This window comes from Eucyclogobius newberryi, unplaced genomic scaffold (assembly GCF_026437365.1).
Source record: "Eucyclogobius newberryi isolate DKJ021-1_F unplaced genomic scaffold, fEucNew1.0.hap1 SCAF_17, whole genome shotgun sequence".
Lineage (NCBI taxonomy): Eukaryota > Metazoa > Chordata > Actinopteri > Gobiiformes > Gobiidae > Eucyclogobius > Eucyclogobius newberryi.
In genome coordinates, this window is record NW_027315801.1 from 18,239,541 (window position 1) to 18,255,085 (window position 15,545).

General features: G+C 42.1%; 1 protein-coding gene across 1 annotated transcript; it reads left to right on the forward strand.

The window, feature by feature from the left end:
- Positions 1–1,021: 1,021 nt before the first annotated feature.
- tpx2 (TPX2 microtubule nucleation factor) lies at positions 1,022–11,764 on the forward strand. The gene is made up of 14 exons (XM_072449326.1): positions 1,022–1,162; positions 1,592–1,681; positions 1,744–1,819; positions 2,765–2,818; positions 5,335–5,441; positions 6,139–6,284; positions 7,058–7,229; positions 7,284–7,477; positions 8,274–8,369; positions 9,127–9,300; positions 10,048–10,194; positions 10,524–10,635; positions 10,793–10,968; positions 11,626–11,764. Exons 1-14 carry the CDS (start codon positions 1,054–1,056, stop codon positions 11,734–11,736), a joined length of 1,764 nt encoding a protein of 587 aa, XP_072305427.1. The 5' UTR covers positions 1,022–1,053; the 3' UTR covers positions 11,737–11,764.
- The last annotated feature ends 3,781 nt before the right edge of the window (positions 11,765–15,545 follow it).

The window sequence follows — 15,545 nt, forward strand, 5'->3', positions numbered from 1 at the left end:
GAAGAAAATGTCTAGAAGTAACAACAATAGTCTCCTCCCTCCTCTCCTCGTGCTCCTCTCTCCTTGTAAAGTCTCTTCTTGCAATGCCCAAACAGATTTTTATGTTCTCTCTAGTGATGGTCGTACACATGTTTCGAGCCCAGAGACTGATCTTTGCTTAAACAGGTCTATTATTGACACTGTTTGTCCACTCTGGTTGGTTAAAAATGGTAGGCCTACTGCGGCTTATGCAGACACAACATGGGGGCAGCCTAATTCCAGGAGATTCCAGGCTGTTTTTCCCGCCCCATCACTGGGTCATTCTCCAAATCCTTTTTTACTCCTTGAGTATTTCTTGTTTAGTTCAGTACACATTTTGGTCAGTCTAACAGCTCTGGTCATATCCTCTCAGTGTTTCCCAACCAGAAGCCCGGGGACAACACTTTGGTGACAAAACATGTTAGGAGCGTGGAAACTATAATCGATTCACAGTTGTTAGCCACTGCTCTAAAAGCCCAATATTAATTCCCACACTCTTTCTTCTTGCCCTCTTGTCATCTTTACTAAATGTCCAGTGCAATCTATTGGCATTTGCCTGTTACTTATCTAACTACTACTTTTCTAAAATACTTCGGTATCTCTCCATTTTTCATCACTTATTTGAATGATTTATTTGATATGGACACAGAAGTTACATTGTACGAACCAGCGGCATTGTTATTGGATTTGTACTTCACATCCGGGCATGTCACGTACCACCGGAAATGTGATGTGACGCGGCACCTTTGGTCCAATCAGCGGTGGCAGAGCCGTCCTGCGTGCTCTGCCATTGGCCCATTTAAACCGAGGGAACAAGAGGGAATTCATTTGAACCGCTACATCGCAGCGGAGCGGACTAGCTCAGCGCGCAGTGTTTAGGGCAGACTGATATTTAGCAGTTTCATCTGGATTAACCTAAACACGGCCCACAACGATTTGATTTAGTCTGCGCTCGTGAGCTTTGTTTACGGTGAGGCTCGCAGTCCGTTTGGCAGACTTGGCGCTACTGGATTAGGTTTATTTCGACCAACGGCTATGGACCAGAACGAGCCGGACACGTCGGACCGCTATGTATTCGACGCCCCGAGCCAAGTGGTGGACCTGGCCGAGTTCCACAACGCTCCGTGCGAGGACGACTGGTTTGGTAAAGGCCTCGGACCGATCATTCACCAACTCAACACCAGTGCTGCTTTATAACATGGTTAAACTCGAGGCTCATGCAGTCAACTGTTACGTGCTCCAGCCTTTTATGTATAGATTTGATCAGTTCATATGCCAGACCAAGACTATGTCTGAATCACTCAGAGACCGGAGGATCTCTTTCCTCTAGTTGTTTTTTCCTACCCCTGTAACAAAACTCATGTGATCGTTTACTGCACTAGCCAGTGAGCCTATCCAAGAGGCTCAGCACATGGGCCTGAAACTGGGAAGTCACATCCTGTTTTTCTTGAGTGAATGCAGCTGAAATACAGTAATACGTAATACTGGCTGTTTATACAGTTTAATACTCTTTTTGTAACGTGGTCGAGGCCTCTTGCTCTTAAACTGAGAGTTGTTGGTGTTTGTTGTACAGAGAAACGGGAGAGTGGAAGCTTCTGCTCATCTTTGAATGAAGTGTTCACCGAAGCTCCACACGAAGAACCTTGTCCACAAGTGGAAAAAGGTTTGTTGAATATGGAAATTATGCATTCGCATGCTGGCTTTGTTTTAACTGTTCTGTTTCAGATACCGCTCCTCCTTCAAAAATTGTCACGACGTGGGGCGACCCCAAAGCCACCACGGTCTGTACCCAGCCCCGCAGGTATGCTCTGCACAGAGGCCTTCCTTTAGAGCAGAGGTGTCCACTCATGAGCTGAGGGCCGGACAGAAGGTCATATGAAAAACATAGAATAGCTTTGAATAATAATTGATATTTTTGGACACAGTTTTGCTCAAATCTGCAGTTTAAGTTTAAGCTTAGTCGACTACGTACTGCAGCTCTTCAACGTTGTCAACATTAGTGTGGACACTGCAGCTTCACTCGCATGTTAATGCTTTATTATACTTGCTTGTAGATGTCAAATTCACATTAGTGCCACTTTTACCACAGCTCTAAAGTCCATAAATGGTCTCCACACTTACTCAGTTCTAGCAGTTAAAATAGTGTATATTGATTTGAAAATGAATAAACATAACTTGGAACAGTTTTTGCGGTGTTAATGCTTTGCAGGGTGCATCTCTGACCCCTCTGATTTAGAGGGTACAGGGGTTTCTTCTGGACCTTTTGTCATATTGGAATTACTGTAGAAGAGTAGCTTTCCAGTTTGATGTATTGGCAAGTTCTGTATTGCCCAGTTCTACTGTACTTGTAGTAATACTACTGAAGTGCCTGTTTTCCTGGCTTATGAGAACAGGTTTCAGGCAAGTCGTAGACTGTTTTGCCTGTAATCTTCAACAAAATGGCATGAAAGTTGACCAGCAGGTTACCATACAGAGAATCTTTCTGCAGAAAACACGTCTGCAATTCAATAAATGAATATATGAAAAGCTTGAACATTTAAACTATTCCAAGCAAAGCTACAACGTTTTCAAGAGACCAGCAGGTGGCAGACCTCCACGAGGAACTTTACATAGTGCACTGAGTTCTGTAACTGCAAATGACCTGCCAACAGTGGGTGGTCCTCTAAGGGTTAAACATGTTAGGGGATCTAAGTGCTCTGCCCCACTGTAATTAATTCTATGTGTTTTTTTTATTTTATTTTTTTAGGGTTACTAAACGGAAGATGGAGACATGTGGACCTCCAGTGAAGAAGCAGAAAAAGTAGGTGGCATTGTACGGCGGCCGGGCCATCGGGTGGTTTCTATGCGACTCGCTTTTCTGAGCGGCTAAGCTTCTGTAGGAGTCCAAAAAAAATCAAGTCGCATCAGTGCGTCCAGCCTCCACAAAGCTTCCCCGGAGGGAGTTCTGCAAAAAAAACTATAATGATAAAAACGGAATCCACAAATCGGTTTTTGGATACGGACGATGACTATCTGGCAATTAATCGATGATCTACCAAACCAAAACAGCCCTATAACTAGCTTCTATTTTTGGTACAATATTGCACAAAAGCTACAAATGAATAATGTGTATGGGAACAAGATCACCACAATTGCTGTTTGTTTAAAATGCATGCTTGCTGGTAATGAGGATGTCGAGATTATTCGGTGAATCGTGTCTGTCTATGTAGGAGCTCAAATAATTGTTACAACTAAAAATTCGACCCCAAAAAAGGGAACAAGCGGTAGAAAATGGATGGATGGATGATGTGTGGCATGTCAGGGCTGTATTAACTTTAGCTGTTCCTGTTAAAACCCAATTAAAGGACCAACAACACCACCTGGACATTGATGGGCCCAGGACCATATTGAACACATTAAAAGATGGGCGCACTGATTCGTTGTTGACAAGAGACGTTTTTAATACAGAATATGATTTATTTATAAATGTATTTCTATGAACGATAAGTTCTTTTAATAAAAACAGGTCTCTGTGAAATTAAACATTGTCTATAAAAACAATCCCGTTGAGGTTAAGAAAAAGGTAAGGTGAAGGAGCATGCTTGTCCCATCCCCCGTGACCTAAAAGTTAAAGATCTAATTTTAAAGAGCGGTACAGATGAGATGGGTCTAAAATGCAGCTTTCCTTTTACCTACTGCTGTGAAACTTCTGCTGCGCACCCTTGACGGGCAGCGGATGTGGCTAGTTCAGCCGGCTACACACGCATTTCCAGAACTACTAGTCGTCTAAGCACAATCCAGGAGTAACCCATAGCGCGGCGTGTCATGGGGTGTGAGCCTTACCACGGCACTTGGGACAGGAGAACAGGGCGTCTATGACGGCCCAATCTGAAGCGGAAGTGGGAACAGCAGAGGAAGAAGTGATAGAGGGGGGGTTTTATACAGAGGACGAGGAGTGACACCTGCTGCCAATTTGATTAAAAACTATCCACACCATCACATATATAAAAAGCTTTCATTTCTGGCTGTTTACGTCAGGGCTGCAGCCCTTCTCAGTATGAAATATTCCAAGGACCCCCTATCCAGCTCTACAATGAAATCATAGTAATATTCAAAAATAGTTGTAACGAAATCTGTTTTTAAAATACACATTTTTCATTGTCATTTCCATTAAAAAAAAAAAAAAACATTTGCTGTTCTGTGTTTAGAAATCTGTAAACAATTGTGTGCACTCAATCAGAATCGGGAAAAAAGTTTATTGCCATTTGAACAAAATTCTCAAACTATGCACTTGCTTTGGCATTAAGGTGCAACATGGAACATCCATCCATTTTCTACCGCTTGTTCCCTTTCGGGGTCGCGGGTGACTGGAGCCTATCCCAGTGACTTCGGGCCTTAGGCGGGGTACACTCAGGACAGTGGCCAACTCGTCGCAGGGTTAACACAAAGACATGGACATTACATTCACTCTCACATTCATTCACTAGGGCCAATTTAGAGTTACCAATTTTACCTAACACATGCTTGTCTTTGGACGGTGGGAGGAAGCCAGAGAACCCACGGTAACACGGGGAGGACATGCAGACTCCACCCAGAGCAACATGGAACAATTTCAGCTAAATGTATCAAATGGTGCATGCATAACATTAACTAATGGCTGTGGCTGGAGAGCCGCGGCGCGGTCAAATAGGCGCACAGTTTCAGGGACTGCGGCATTTCCCTTATAGCCTCATGGCTAACCTTAACCCGGCGCGGTCTAAAATGCGGTCAAATAGCGGCGCAGTTTCAGGAGGCGCTGCTGGCACAAAAATAACATGGCAGTTTCGGCCGCGCGCCGCGGCTCTGCAGACACTCCCTTAACTATTAAACTAAACTTTGAGTGTATATACACAATTTAAAGATGGTCTGAATAGTGCAATAGAATCTGGAATACTAGCTGGTCCGCTAATAAATACTCACAGCTAATTGAACATTTTGCGTGAATAAGTTATTCAAGGTTGTGGAATGTTGGGAAATTGCTATGGAAAACTTCAAGTTAAAATCTGGGAATGGATGAACACTTTCCTCAGACCTCCCACCAGAGAGACTAGACTTGATATTCTAACTTTTCTCTTCAAAGCAGCATTTGCAATATTCATTTTTTCATTAATGCTCCGATCGTTTATGTAACCCATGCCTTCATGCACCCCACAGTTTTGTTCCTTAATATTTGAACAATTGCATACAAAGGTGTGATGATGTAGTCAGTCAACCTTATTGAAGGATTGGTTTGTCAATTGTCACGTGGTTAGAATGGTTCTGACTCGTTTGTTTGGGCCCGTGTGATTATTGTCTCAGGCCATCGTCTGAAGAACTGGAGCTGGAGAGGATGAAGAAACTGCAGAAGGAGGTAGCGCTGCACCGAAAGAAAAATGAGGCCAGTTACAAAGCGGCTTTGGCTGGGAGTGAGTGTTTTCTTTGTACTTAAACCGGTCACCTGTGGTAATGGGGCTGCTGGCGTTCACATTCCAGAATTGAATGGTCATAATCCTGGATGATGGCCCATTCTCACCCTCATCCCTGATCCCGTGACTTACAAAGTACAGTACAAATGTCTCTGAGAATAGTCACTTGGTGGTTTTCAGACTCTAGAATGTGATGTCATACTCCCAGAGTATGACATTGCGCAGCGAGCGCCTACGTGCCGTGATCTTAATACCTGGCGATATCTTTTGGGCATGGCTGTGACCAGCTGTTGCATGGTGGGCCGCCATGCTAAAACCCCTCAGTTTTTGGAAGAAATATCCAATGAGCAATCTCCTTATTGAAAATCCATTAAGCCCTTGTTTGTTTGGGATTGGCTCTGGAGACTTGTCATATTAATCTCAGTTCTTGAATTCATTCGATTGGCAGTAATCACACCTTTTTGGAGTTGAATAATGGCACCACTTTCCATGGTTAATGTGAACAAAACATTTCCCTTTTCATCAATGCTGAACAACCCGTTTTTGTTTCATGTGGATAGTCTTGGCTATGAGAGATGCGAATGTGAAACGGCTTCCCCTCCAGCTCAGTTTTAAACTAGGATTCTAGAATGTTTTTATGTCACATGAATGGAACCTATATGCTGTATTTGCCGTTGACCCTTTTTTTTTTTTTTAGATCCACCAGCAAAGAGTGTGGCCTTCACCACAACAGTGCCCAGAGAATTTACTTTCGAGACTGATTCGCGTATTAATTCAACCTCCTCCAGCAACGTCGCCAAAGATGTCAACTTCGTAGATCAGCTGCGCAAACCCGGCTCCCCCGTGAGTATGTCGCTCTGCAGCCTGGCTCTGGGTTCACACTTAAACATGCGCTAAAAGCTTGATATTCAGATGATGGTGGGCAATATGTGTCATAATGGAGTGAACGTTATTTGGAATGAATGCACAATATTCCAATTTTGCAACTATAGTCTATATACACTGTTCTGAGACTTACAATTCTGTTGCATTTACTTTTGACTATCTGAATATTATTATCAGGATATGCCAAAAGATGGTTTAATTTAGTTAATATTGCCCAAGCCTATATTCAAATAAGAAATACTTCCTTCTGATCTAATAGAAGTGCTTTTAACATGAGAAAAAATAGTTTGCTGGCATTTCATGCCTGTTTTTTAAGGTAGTAATGGTGAATCTTTTTGGCAATTTATATCATTAGTGTTTTTTTTTTTTTTTTCCTTTGGTCGGCTTGTAGCCATGGTTAGTTACACGTTGTCCTGCACACTCTCATACACCATCATGCTTGGACACTGGAGAGCAGGCGGCTGAAGGGTCTTGCCCAATGACACAACGACGTGTGCACTACTGCCTCCCTGTGGTTCCTGACATTACAGTGATCGCATTCAAGTACTAGCCAGGCCCATCCCTGCTTGGCTTCCAAGATCTCACGAGATTGGGAGTGTGTGGCGGTGTCATTTTAAAACACTCATAACATGCTTATCCTCCAAGTTCGGCCATTCTGGACTCAAGATCTGGGTTGCTGACAGGTTTTCCTGTAAAGTGTACAAATGCGGATTCTTTCCTCCATTTTTCAGTCAAAGGCGGTGAGAGGAACCACTGTGCCCAAACCTTTCAACCTGTCGACCGGCAGAAAGAGGAAGGGGGAGGAGCACGAGCCTTATGTGCCCATGGCCCAGCAGATTCAGCAGTTCCAGAAGAAGACCCCCGACCGCTTCCACCGGCCCAGCCGACAGACGCACGAGAGAGGTGAGGCCATAAAGCCACTATCTGGAGATCAGGTCTGACTTCCTCTGTCCTCAGGCCCGTCTCCAGAGAAGAGCGCTCTCCACAAGCCCACTGTGAAGGAGCCCACTATCCCTGAAGGCTTCCACCTGCAGATTGAGAAGAGGCTCCAGGACAGACGGGCCAAAAAGCCCGCTGTAGTGGAGGAAGAGGAGCCTCCACACAACTTCAAGTCTCACCCAGTTTCCAAGAAGATCCTAGAGGGAGTTGTGGTGAGCACTAACTACTTCAATAAACACCCTTTCCAAATAAATCTTGATGATGATCAAGATGGCGCCGCTGAAGGCTGTTTCGGTGCTTCTTTGTAAATTGTGTGTCAGGGTGCTCTTACACCCGCGAAGAGGGCTTATCCATCAGAACCACAACAGTTTTTTGGCATCTGCTGCAGAATTGGCCCTTTGAGCACTGACTACTCCACCTGCAGGGGGGGGGGTTGAGTTTGTCTACAGAAGGGAGGTGGACCAGCTGGTGTCCTGGTGTTCAATGCTTCAACCCGAACCCTTAGACGGCTCTTGAATATTTACTCAAACACTGCCCTGGTCTTCATTTTATGCAGACCTGAACTACTGTATGTCAAGTCAATTTTATTTGTATAACACTTTTCATGCACACAGACAAATCAAAGCTTTTTACATGGAATTGAAAATGCATACAATTTACACATTTGCAGTAAATACAAAGTACTTTTTAAAGTCAATTAATGCATATTGTGTTACTACACCGTATGGACTTTTTATTTCATGACCATTACTATGAATGAAGAATGATCAATCAAAATGCATTCTTTTAATTGTAGGTAAAGTGCAAAGACAAAAGCAAAATTATTAAAGTATTTGTTAGAAAATTATGAGAGGGAATTTATTTTTTTTTAGACTATAATGAAGATGACACTGTTGAGCTAATGTTTCTCTCAGATACCACATGACTGCAGTGTAGAAATGTCCTGTGACATGTGGAGTCTGCAGAGAGTTGACCTACTACAGGTCCTAAAAGCATCTGTGTTCACAGGGCGTTCCAGAGAAGAAACTTCCCACTCTGACTGTCCCAGAGTCACCTGCGTTTGCTTTGAAGAAGAGGGTGCGGATGGAGCCTGCTCGGGTCCAGGTGAGTCCTGCTTTCACATACACTTGTGCATGCATGTAAAATCCTCTTTAATGAGCTTTTAACGTTGTTGCAACGGCACGCATTCACTCCCCCCACTGCTGTACGTGATGGACGTTTTGTAAATGCACTGTGGTGCGCAATGGGGCTATAGACAAAGCTGTCTTAGCAGAACAGAGGCTGAAAGGCTATCAAGTTGACTTGCCTTGTCAGATGCAGTCTGCCCATTTATTTCTAAATTAGATTATTTTTATTTTTGAATGTTAGAACACATAAAAAACAAACTCGTAGAAGGGGAACCATGACCAGAGAGAGTAAACGCAAAATAACAGCTAACATCCAACCAATAATTGAAAAAAATCATGGCCTAGAGAATTCTAAAGTGGAATTTGCCCATTTAGTCCAAAGTCTGTTAAATTTATCTATAGTCCAAATGTATTTTTCCCCCATTATGTTAGTCCAGTCCATGATTGTTGGTACATTTTGTGTCTTTTTTTTTTTTTTTTTTTTGAGAGGGCCTTTTTTGCTGCAGCCAGGAGGATGCTCCAGCGATATCGGGTGGTTTTATCCATGGCAGGAGTCCTGACGCCCACATGCATAGTTCTGAAATCCAGCGGAATGGAAATGTTTTTCACCATTTTCAAACAGTGGTCCTACTATCCATGTCCAACGTGGAAGACTAAATCATGACATGTTGTAGGTTAGTTTTAGGCCTCATCCTCGGTACCATGTTCTTACCTGTGCTGATCTGAACCCACAGGTGACTCCTCCCTCCCCCGTCAAGGCTCCGCCTGTTCCTCACTTCGCGCTGCCTTTCCAGCCCAAACTCCCAGATCACCACCACATGGAGGTGTGTCCATTCTCCTTCGACAAACGAGAGCAAGAGAGGCGGGCGCTGAAGGAGAAGAAGCTGGAGCAGTTGAGAAATGAAGATGTGAGTTTTATTTAATTTTACTCATACAATAACAGTGTGCGCCAGACCCCCACATACTAGGGTTTTTTTTGGTGTTTTTTTGTACTAATTATTGCTGTAAACCTGGTTAAATTTTGCCTTAAACACCTGTACTTTGATCAAATAATGGGAGCTTTCAAAGGAGATTTTTGAAGATCAGCTTTCAATTATTCTTTCCAATTAATTGATACAATGTTTAGCTTTGTTTGGGTCCGGTTAGGTAAAAAAAAACTGAGTACATCATGATCGAGTATATTCAAGTACCCGAAATGCCTAATGTAAATGTTTGTCTTTCCATTGTAATTCTTGTCATATGCTTTTAAAAATGAAGTTTTATGGCTTAAAGTGTGCATTGTTCAAATAATTATTTGATTACCATACTAAATTAGTTGACCATTAGCTAAATAACTGATTACCAACTCCGGCTGCTCTTCACAGCTTAGTACGTACAATCTTGACTCGTACTTTCTCCATTGTTTCAAATCAACCTTTTCTTCAGCCCTGCGTGGAAACGTCTGTTGTGATTTTGGGTGTTGCAAAAATAATTGTAATTGTAATTGAACAGCTTTAAAACATTGGCAAAGGTGCTTAAATATTAAACTGATTATTGCATGCATCTTAGAAAGTGTGTAAGAATTTGCTATATTTTTTGATTGTGACTGAATCAGACTGCAAATGTGTTTTCATTTGCTCTTTGCTATAAATATAATTTTTAAATCCTGTGTTCAGGCTCCAAAGTTCAAGGCCCAGCCACTTCCAGACTTCAGCACAGTGGTGCTTCCAGAGAAGAAGAGGCTGGAGCCCACAAAGCCTGAGCCGTTTAACCTGCTGATAGACGCACGAGGAGTGGAAAAGACGAGCCGCTGGGAGAGCATGGTGCGTACTGTGTGTGGGCCCTGTACCAGTGATGTGTAAATTATAGATCTGATACTGTTGGTGATTGTGCGCCATCTGGTGGTCTAAAAGGGTAGAGTAGACCTACTGCTTTTTATTCAGACACATTTTGGGTTTTTTTGTATATAGGGGAGACGCCAAACCGGCATTTTCAAATCTCTGCACTGTGACCTGGTTTCAAATAGTTAAGTTTTTAGACTCTTAAAAACACCTGTGTGGACAAGACGATGCAGATTTAGTAAGTTTAGTGTCGCGTAAACAAGGCCTTTGGAGTCTAATTGCTTGTCACAAATATAATCTTGTTTATGCAGGTCCAAGGAGAGAAGAAACAGCAGGAAGAAGCCACACATTTTAAAGCCAGACCCAATGTGGTCACACACAAAGAACCGTTCAAACCCAAGAAGGAGGACCGCGCAGAGACATGTGAGCCATTTTAAAAATGCTGTCAAATTTGTCTTTTTTTTTTTTTTTTTTTCCAGATCTAATATGATGCCTGTTTTAGGATGATAAAAGTCCAACACGTGTTCCAGTTGTGCCTGAAATGATGTGATGAGATTCTGACTGTCCTGTCTCTCTTCAGCCTGCACCACAGCCACAGGCTTCCAGCTGCTGACTGAGCGCAGGGCCCAGGAGCGCCAGGAGTTTGACCGTTTGGTGTGTGAAAAGGAGGCTCTAAGGGCACTCATGGAGGAGCAGCAGCGCAAGGAGGAGACTGAGCGGGAGAAGGATGAGATCACCAGGATGCGGCAGGAGCAGGTAACTGAACTAGTCGCATGTTCTTTGGAACTGGAAAAAATCTGTAGATTTCTGACTTGTAATGAAACCCCAGTGTTTGACCAAAACACCCTTAAATAAGTTGGATTGTCATTTTTTTTGTGAAAGGGCAACATAAAGCAGCAGACAAGAATTATACATGATTTCCATTTTATACAAAGCACTTTTGTTTTTTTGTTTCACTACAATTACAGCTGAAAGTCCTTTTTGGAGTTTGTCTCTACCAGCTTTTCAAACCTACACTTATCAAGTTTAATTTTCTTCTGATCAGACATGTTTGCCCTGTGCCCCCCAACAAACCTGACTCAGTTTCTGGTAGTTTCTGTGGAAATATTCAACAGTATTGCATAAAACGTACCTTCCTCTATAAACATTCTGAAGTATTGTTTGAACTTTCTATTTCCATGGAATCATGCAGGTGATTTTCTGCCTCCAGAAATGTACTTTTAGTTGACATGAATTTTCATTTTGAAGAGAATATCTGTAATTTAAAATTTGGCTTGGAAAAAATATATTAAATGAATAACAAAGCCAGCCAGGAGAGGAAAGTCTAACTTCAAGATCCATACTCTGAAGTGATTCAAGATACAGTTCAATTTGTCTCTGGGCTTAACTGAATTCTATGTTTGTGTTCTCCAGGTGCACAAGGCAAAGCCCATCAAACACTACAGATGTGTGAAGGTGAAGAAGAGCGAGATGCCACTCACTGTCCCCCAGTCACCCAACTTCTCTGACCGCTTCCGCATGTAAATCTTAAAAATTGTATTTCCCCCCTTTTTTTTAAGTAAAATTGTGTATTTTACAGTGTTTCCATTTGACTTTTAATAAATGCTAATGTGAAGTGACCTGTGGCTTGTTTGTAAATGTCCTTGTATAAAACCTACCTGTATACTTTATTTTCCGGGTAAATTTGTCCTCAGCGTTAGACCCCCCCCTTTCACTGCCGCTGGGGCATCTCCTCAGGAGCAGTGGCCTATCTCCAGATCTTTGTGCCAGGACTTTAGCTGGAGTAGTTGATGTGGGAAACCGGAGTGCCTGGAGGAAACCCACCCGGACATGGGGAGAATATGCAAACTCCACACAGAACCCTAGATTGGTTCCGTCTCAAACCGTTCACCTGCTACAGCAGAAATATTATTCAGTCTATAAACTGATATAGAATTCTAATTCATTTCTCCATAAAAAGCCTATGGGAAAGTTAAAGATTTCAGAGAAAGAATTCAACTTAAATGTCCCATATCATGGAAAATCTACTTCAGAGCTTTTGACCTTACAGTGCAATTGGTGCCTCATGTGCCCAAGTTGTTTTTTTTTATTTCCTGCAGTTTTTAAGAGTACAGTCCATCCTTTTCCTCGACTGTACAGATAGATGGGGGGCTTCTCACTGCACGTCATAAGCGTCATAACCACCGAAGCCTTTCACAGTTGATATACTCAATATCTAAGTAAAACGTTGTCTTGTTTCTTTTTTCAAGCCTGGGATTTGGGTGGTTAAAAATTTGACGATATGCTTGTGTAAAATGAATTTAAAGTGCCACCAGTGTGATTTAAGACATGGCAGTCGCCGTATTCTGTCAGTTCAACCACTAGTTGTATACATAACATCTAATTTAAATGCATTTCCATTTCATGTGGTCTTGTTTCAGGTGTACTACTGTTTGAAGTACAGCTGTATAACTAAGTTCAGATGTGTCCATGCAAACACTTGACTGGATTATGGAATTTGGTAAAAATTATTCTGACATTGGCGATCATAATTTAATACTATTTTACCCTCCACATGTTAATAATTGCCCTCTGTAGAAAACATTCTATTTAAAATATGATCTTTATCTGACGCTAAATAAGTAGATTTTTGGTCAATGACACTGGGCAGCATGCCTTATGGCATTTTAAAGGCTGATTATTGTATTTCAACATTTGTGCTTCCCCAGGAAAAGTGTAAAAGAGCAGACAATATTTCCTGCATTCTGGTGAATTCTAAGAGCTCTTGGCAGCTCTCAAATGTGAGTATTTTTAATAAACAATTGTGGCACAAAAAGGCCTGATATTTCTCTATTGAAACAAACAACTGATGTCTCAATCAATCAAACTTATTTATAAAGCACAATTCATACAAAGCGCAATTCAAAGTACGTTATAATGTTGAGACACTTTAAAAAAATAAAAACAATGTAATTTATAAGAATATAGAACAGTGTATGTCAAAATGGATAAATTAAAAACATAAAAACAAATTATTGTGGTATTTAAACTATTAAAACCCAGGTAAAAGTATGTCTTGGCCCGGCTAAACAAAACATTCTTTAGCTTAGATTTAAACACAGCTGGGGTAACTTCTGGAAGGCTATTCCAGACCTTTGCCCCATAGAACTGGAACGCAGATTCTCCGTGTCTGGTCTTGGCTCTGGGCACCAGGAGGAGGCCGCCCCCTGAGGTCCTCAGAGGCCGATAAGTGAAAAGGGGTTTATTGCCATTGTCGGGGAAAAGAAATTACAAACGAGGAACTTCCTTTGGTATTAAGGTGCAACATACAACAATGAATAAGCAAAATATATAAAGATCATGCATTCAATTTAGAGTTTGCAAATAAGATATAAAACGTCTTGGTCTGAATAATATACACAATTGTTGGTCGAAATTGTGCGAAAAAAAAATATTGATTAATTAAATGTTGAAGGTGTGGCAGGTATTAAGTGCATGATTCCAATGTCAGAGGGAAAGAAACTGTTTTTGTGAGAGGTTCTGGTCCGAATGGACCGTAGCCTCCTGCCTGAGGGGAGTGGCTCAAATAGACGTGTCCAGGGTGAGAAGGGTCGGCTGTGATCTGACCTGCTCGTCCCAGAGCCCTGGAGACGTACAGGTCCTGCAGAGATGGAAGTCTGCAGCTGATCACCTATATTGCTAGACGTGTCTGCGTGTCTGCGTAACGGTGAATCTTTGCTGTGGCCTTCAGGGAGCTTGCTCGGTGAAACTGCTGGGCTATTTGTTGTTTTATGGCGGTTGGCATCCAAGTGTTGCATTACCGCCAGACTTTATTCTTTCGACTTCATTTTGTTGTTGTTGTTTTTTTAATGGCGGTTGGCATCCAAGTGTTGCATTACCGCCAGACTTTATTCCTTATACTTTGTCGTAGTCCTAAAAGTTCTTCTTCCAGTGCCTTGACTTCCAGTGCTTTGACAAAGCCCAAGAGGTCATGAGATGCCTTTGTTATTGTATCCTATAGAAGTTGTTGTTGTTGTTGTTGTTTTATGGCGGTTGGCATCCGAGTGTTGCATTACCGCCTGACTTTATTCCTTAGACCGTTGTTGCTGTTGTTATTGTTTTATGGCAGTCGACAGCCGAGTGTCGCATTACCGCCAGACTTTATTCCCCAGACTTTGTCGTAGTCCTAAAAGTTGTTCTTCCAGTGCTTTGACTTCCAGTGCTTTGACAAAGCCCAAGAGGTCATGAGATGCCTTTGTCATTGTCAGATATGTACTGGTTAAAGGAACTATTAATGGAATGTTTTTACTTTAGTAAATGTCTATGCTCCACCAGAGAGTGCCACCTTCTATACCAATATTACAGACCTGATTGCAAACCACTCTGAGGGATTTTGTGGCGGCAATTTGAATCTTCACATTCAACCTACATTAGACATATCAAATTCAAGAGGCACTGGAGGAACAATAAATGGCAAATTCCGTGAATTTATGAGGAATATATGACTGATGAACCCCAGTGCACACCAGTACACCCCTTTTTCTAATTCAAGCATACAATCTACTCCAGAAAATATTTTTTCTTTATTTTACATACAGACAGATCAGAAATCACTGAGGCAGATATTGGCACAATAGACTTAAGTGACCATGTTTCTATCTACATTAAAGAAGACTTGGAGGACACTCTTTGGAGGTTCAATACCAGCCTGCTAAATTACCCTTTGTTTAAAGAAATAATGGAGGATTTTTCGCCAATTTGAGAACTCAAGCGGAATTTCGCATGTGCACTCGTTGCTACACGTGTGTTTATTAACTTTAACAGCCACATCAAATCAATAACATCAGCAGCTTTTTACCATCTAAAAACTTGGAGAGACTTATCCATGCATTTGTCTCCAGCAGATTAGACTGTAACGGCCGATCACTGGCCTCTCCGAACGAGCTGTAAAACAGCTGCAGTACATCCAGAACGCTGCTGCTCGGGTCCTGACCAGAACCAGGAAGTACAATCACATTAGTCCTGTTCTCAGGTCTCTGCACTGCCCCCTGTGGCTCAGAGAAGAGACTTTAAAGCAGCTCTGCTTGTGGACAAAGTCTGAGGAATAAAGTCTGGCGGTAATGCAACACTTGGATGCCAACCGCCATAAAACAACAATGCGTTGCACCAATGAAATTTCCCCATGTGGGACAATAAAGGATTATCTTATCTTATCTTAACATTGTATCCTATAGAAGTTCTTCCTCCCCTCAGACTTTGTTGTAGTCCTTAAAAAATCTTATTCCATTGCTTTGGAAGTACAAAGCCCATGAGGTCATGGGACGTCTTTGTTGTTTTACAAAGCCCATGAGGTC